General features: G+C 56.9%; 1 protein-coding gene across 1 annotated transcript; it reads right to left on the bottom strand.

The window, feature by feature from the left end:
• Positions 1-209: 209 nt before the first annotated feature.
• On the bottom strand, positions 210-6,539 carry efcab10 (EF-hand calcium binding domain 10). The gene is made up of 4 exons (XM_072435417.1): positions 6,422-6,539; positions 1,555-1,719; positions 640-730; positions 210-272 (listed from the first exon to the last, which is right to left on the bottom strand). The coding sequence occupies exons 1-4, from the start codon at positions 6,522-6,524 to the stop codon at positions 215-217; spliced, it is 417 nt and encodes a 138-aa protein (XP_072291518.1). The 5' UTR covers positions 6,525-6,539; the 3' UTR covers positions 210-214.
• Positions 6,540-6,685: the final 146 nt, after the last annotated feature.

Raw genomic sequence — 6,685 nt, 5'->3', positions numbered from 1 at the left:
GTGATGTCATGAGCTCAGATGGAGGCGGAGCTTCTGTGGAACGTCTTTATCAGACTGACTCTGAGGACACAACAGCTCTGGACCAATCAGAGCTCAGTATAATGCTCCTCCCCTTTGGGCCGGACCAATCAGAGCTCTGTTTCTTCAGGTGTAAAACTCCTCCCCCTGAACACATTTTAATGGACGATACGTTTGAATCTTCTGCAAAAGTGGATCATGGAGAAGACTTTGGTTTGAGGAACGTCTGAGAGCTTCTGTGCAGCGCCTCCGTCCTGCAACACACAACACACGGACCATCGAGTGGGACCATCGAGTCTGGGACCATCGAGTGGGACCATCGAGTCTGGGACCATCGAGTCTGTGGGACCATCGAGTCTGGGACCATCGAGTGGGACCATCGAGTCTGGGACCATCGAGTCTGTGGGACCATCGAGTCTGGGACCATCGAGTGGGACCATCGAGTCTGTGGGACCATCGAGTCTGGGACCATCGAGTGGGACCATCGAGTCTGTGGGACCATCGAGTCTGGGACCATCAAGTCTGTGGGACCATCGAGTCTGGGGGACCATCGAGTCTGGCACCATCAAGTCTGTGGGACCATCGAGTCTGGTTCAGGACCCTCGAGTCTGTGGTACTCACGCCTCGCTCTTGAAGGTGTCGTGGCTGATCTTGTCCTCGTTCACTCCGTCCGGACACTCGTTTATGGTCCTCGCGCCCATCGTGGTCAGAGCTGGACACAGAGGACCAGAGACTTTAGACTTTCCCCACAGAAGGAGCTTCTGGGGCTGTGGGAGGGACTCACCGTGATGTGGGAGGGACTCACCGTGCTGTGGGAGGGACTCACCGTGATGTGGGAGGGACTCACCGTGCTGTGGGAGGGACTCACCGTGCTGTGGGAGGGGCTGTGGGAAGTACTCACTGTGCTCGTACTGCTGTGGGAAGGGCAGTGGGAGGGGCTGTGGGAGGGGCTGTGGGAGGGGCTGTGGGAGGGGCTCACTGTGGGAGGGGCTCACTGTGGGAGGGGCTCACTGTGGGAGGGGCTCACTGTGGGAGGGGCTCACCGTGCTCGTACTGCTGTGGGAGGGGCAGTGGGAGGGGCAGTGGGAGGGGCTCACCGTGCTCGTACTGCTGTGGGAGGGGCTCACTGTGCTCGTACTGCTGTGGGAGGGGCTGTGGGAGGGGCTGTGGGAGGGGCTGTGGGAGGGGCTCACCGTGCTCGTACTGCTGTGGGAGGGGCTGTGGGAGGGGCTCACCGTGCTCGTACTGCTGTGGGAGGGGCAGTGGGAGGGGCTCACTGTGGGAGGGGCTGTGGGAGGGGCTCACCGTGGGAGGGGCAGTGGGAGGGGCTCACCGTGCTGTGGGAGGGGCTCACCGTGCTCGTACTGCTGTGGGAGGGGCTGTGGGAGGGGCTCACTGTGGGAGGGGCAGTGGGAGGGGCTCACCGTGCTGTGGGAGGGGCTCACCGTGCTCGTACTACTGTGGGAGGGGCAGTGGGAGGGGCTCACTGTGGGAGGGGCAGTGGGAGGGGCTCACCGTGCTGTGGGAGGGGCTCACCGTGCTCGTACTGCCTGTAGGTCACATGTTTGCTTCGAGCCGGGTCCAGGACCTTGAACACTGAGTCAAGGTCGTTGTTGGTGAATAAAATCGGGCCTCGAGTTCCAGCGAGACGAGAACTTTTGAGCTGCTCCACCTGAAGAGACAGGAACCTCCGCGGCTCCTCTGCAAAGCACCAACCAGAACCTGAACTGACCAGGAACTAGAACCTGAACTGACCAGGAACCAGAACCTGAACTGACCAGGAACCAGAACCTGAACTGACCAGGAACCAGAACCTAAACTGACCAGGAACTAGAACCTGAACTGACCAGGAACTAGAACCTGAACTGACCAGGAACCAGAACCTAAACTGACCAGGAACTAGAACCTGAACTGACCAGGAACTAGAACCTGAACTGACCAGGAACCAGAACCTAAACTGACCAGGAACTAGAACCTGAACTGACCAGGAACTAGAACCTGAACTGACCAGGAACCAGAACCTAAACTGACCAGGACACACACTGGACACACACTGGACACACACACTGGACACACTGGACACACACTGGACACACACTGGGGACACACACTGGGGACACACACTGGACACACACTGGGGACACACACTGGACACACTGGACACACACTGGACACACACTGGACACACCTGGTCTGTGGAACACCACCAGGCTCAGGAGACACACACTGGACACACACTGGACACACTGGACACACACTGGACACACACTGGACACACTGGACACACACTGGACACACACTGGGGACACACACTGGGGACACACACTGGACACACACTGGGGACACACACTGGACACACTGGACACACACTGGACACACTGGACACACCTGGTCAGTGGAACACCACCAGGCTCAGGAGACACACACTGGACACACACTGGACAGACTGGACACACACTGGACACACACTGGACACACTGGACACACACTGGACACACACTGGAGACACTGGACACACTGGACACACTGGACACACACTGGACACACACTGGACACACACTGGACACAGACTGGACACAGACTGGACACACACTGGACACACTGGACACACACTGGACACACACTGGACACACACTGGACACACTGGACACACTGGACACACACTGGACAAACCTGGTCTGTGGAACACCACCAGGCTCAGGAGACACACACTGGACACACACTGGACACACACTGGACACACACTGGACACACTGGACACACACTGGACACACTGGACACACACTGGACACACACTGGACACACACTGGACACACACTGGACACACCTGGTCTGTGGAACACCACCAGGCTCAGGAGACACACACTGGACACACACTGGACACACACTGGACACACACTGGACACACTGGACACACACTGGACACACTGGACACACACTGGACACACACTGGACACACACTGGACACACCTGGTCTGTGGAACACCACCAGGCTCAGGAGACACACACTGGACACACACTGGACACACTGGACACACACTGGACACACACTGGACACACTGGACACACACTGGACACACTGGACACACACTGGACACACCTGGTCTGTGGAACACCACCAGGCTCAGGAGACACACTGGACACACACTGGACACACACTGGACACACTGGACACACTGGACACACTGGACACACTGGACACACACTGGACACACACTGGACACACACTGGACACACACTGGACACACCTGGTCTGTGGAACACCACCAGGCTCAGGAGACACACACTGGACACACACTGGACACACTGGACACACACTGGACACACACTGGACACACACTGGACAAACACTGGACACACACTGGACACACACTGGACACACTGGACACACACTGGACACACACTGGACACACACTGGACACACCTGGTCTGTGGAACACCACCAGGCTCAGGAGACACACACTGGACACACACTGGACACACTGGACACACACTGGACACACTGGACACACCTGGTCTGTGGAACACCACCAGGCTCAGGAGACACACACTGGACACACACTGGACACACTGGACACACTGGACACACACTGGACACACTGGACACACTGGACACACACTGGACACACACTGGACACACTGGACACACACTGGACACACTGGACACACACTGGACACACCTGGTCTGTGGAACACCACCAGGCTCAGGAGACACACACTGGACACACTGGACACACACTGGACACACACTGGACACACACTGGACACACACTGGACACACTGGACACACACTGGACACACACTGGACACACTGGACACACTGGACACACACTGGACACACACTGGACACACACTGGACACACACTGGACACACTGGACACACACTGGACACACCTGGTCTGTGGAACACCACCAGGCTCAGGAGACACACACTGGACACACACTGGACACACACTGGACACACCTGGTCTGTGGAACACCACCAGGCTCAGGAGACACACACTGGACACACTGGACACACTGGACACACTGGACACACACTGGACACACACTGGACACACTGGACACACTGGACACACTGGACACACACTGGACACACACTGGACACACACTGGACACACACTGGACACACCTGGTCTGTGGAACACCACCAGGCTCAGGAGACACACACTGGACACACACTGGACACACACTGGACACACACTGGACACACTGGACACACACTGGACACACACTGGACACACACTGGACACACACTGGACACACTGGACACACACTGGACACACACTGGACACACACTGGACACACACTGGTCTGTGGAACACCACCAGGCTCAGGAGACACACACTGGACACACACTGGACACACTGGACACACACTGGACACACACTGGACACACCTGGTCTGTGGAACACCACCAGGCTCAGGAGACACACACTGGACACACACTGGACACACACTGGACACACCTGGTCTGTGGAACACCACCAGGCTCAGGAGACACACTGGACACACACTGGACACACTGGACACACTGGACACACTGGACACACTGGACACACACTGGACACACACTGGACACACCTGGTCTGTGGAACACCACCAGGCTCAGGAGACACACTGGACACACACTGGACACACACTGGACACACTGGACACACACTGGACACACTGGACACACACTGGACACACACTGGACACACACTGGACACACACTGGACACACCTGGTCTGTGGAACACCACCAGGCTCAGGAGACACACACTGGACACACACTGGACACACACTGGACACACCTGGTCTGTGGAACACCACCAGGCTCAGGAGACACACTGGACACACTGGACACACTGGACACACTGGACACACACTGGACACACACTGGACACACACTGGACACACACTGGACACACCTGGTCTGTGGAACACCACCAGGCTCAGGAGACACACACTGGACACACACTGGACACACACTGGACACACTGGACACACACTGGACACACCTGGTCTGTGGAACACCACCAGGCTCAGGAGACACACACTGGACACACACTGGACACACACTGGACACACTGGACACACACTGGACACACACTGGACACACACTGGACACACCTGGTCTGTGGAACACCACCAGGCTCAGGAGACACACACTGGACACACACTGGACACACACTGGACACACTGGACACACTGGACACACTGGACACACACTGGACACACTGGACACACTGGACACACACTGGACACACACTGGACACACTGGACACACTGGACACACACTGGACACACACTGGACACACCTGGTCTGTGGAACACCACCAGGCTCAGGAGACACACTGGACACACACTGGACACACACTGGACACACACTGGACACACACTGGACACACTGGACACACACTGGACACACTGGACACACACTGGACACACACTGGACACACCTGGTCTGTGGAACACCACCAGGCTCAGGAGACACACACTGGACACACACTGGACACACACTGGACACACACTGGACACACACTGGACACACTGGACACACTGGACACACACTGGACACACACTGGACACACACTGGACACACCTGGTCTGTGGAACACCACCAGGCTCAGGAGACACACACTGGACACACACTGGACACACTGGACACACACTGGACACACACTGGACACACTGGACACACACTGGACACACACTGGACACACACTGGACACACACTGGACACACACTGGACACACACTGGACACACTGGACACACTGGACACACACTGGACACACACTGGACACACCTGGTCTGTGGAACACCACCAGGCTCAGGAGACACACACTGGACACACACTGGACACACACTGGACACACACTGGACACACACTGGACACACACTGGACACACTGGACACACACTGGACACACACTGGACACACACTGGACACACTGGACACACTGGACACACACTGGACACACACTGGACACACTGGACACACTGGACACACACTGGACACACACTGGACACACCTGGTCTGTGGAACACCACCAGGCTCAGGAGACACACACTGGACACACACTGGACACACACTGGACACACACTGGACACACACTGGACACACTGGACACACACTGGACACACACTGGACACACCTGGTCTGTGGAACACCACCAGGCTCAGGAGACACACACTGGACACACACTGGACACACACTGGACACACACTGGACACACTGGACACACTGGACACACACTGGACACACACTGGACACACACTGGACACACCTGGTCTGTGGAACACCACCAGGCTCAGGAGACACACACTGGACACACACTGGACACACTGGACACACACTGGACACACTGGACACACACTGGACACACACTGGACACACACTGGACACACACTGGACACACCTGGTCTGTGGAACACCACCAGGCTCAGGAGATTGTCCATCAGCTCCAGAATCTGATGTTTCTCTAAATATTCCTTGGCTTCTTTCTCTCGCTCCGACGCCATTTTCCTCCCGTTTGTTTGAGGCGGTTGCTAAGCGACGGCTAAAGGCAACACGTGATCTTCAGGCGACGGCTAAAGGCAAACGAGGCCCGTAAGCACGTGATCTTCAGGAGGCGTGTCCGGTCCAGGTCCAGAAGAAGACGACTTCACTGAAGGAGCCAAAG

Source organism: Eucyclogobius newberryi, unplaced genomic scaffold, assembly GCF_026437365.1.
Source record: "Eucyclogobius newberryi isolate DKJ021-1_F unplaced genomic scaffold, fEucNew1.0.hap1 SCAF_7, whole genome shotgun sequence".
NCBI lineage: Eukaryota > Metazoa > Chordata > Actinopteri > Gobiiformes > Gobiidae > Eucyclogobius > Eucyclogobius newberryi.
This window is presented reverse-complemented; position numbering and strand designations above follow the sequence as displayed.

Coding starts and splice junctions, on each gene's coding strand:
- efcab10 (XM_072435417.1), bottom strand. CDS start 6,524: ATGGCGTCGGAGCGAGAGAAAGAAGCCAAGGAATATTTAGAGAAACAT. Junction 1,720..6,421: donor GGTGGTGTTCCACAGACCAG/GTGTGTCCAGTG, acceptor GGTGCTTTGCAG/AGGAGCCGCGGAGGTTCCTG. Junction 273..639: donor GACACCTTCAAGAGCGAGGC/GTGAGTACCACA, acceptor TGTGTGTTGCAG/GACGGAGGCGCTGCACAGAA.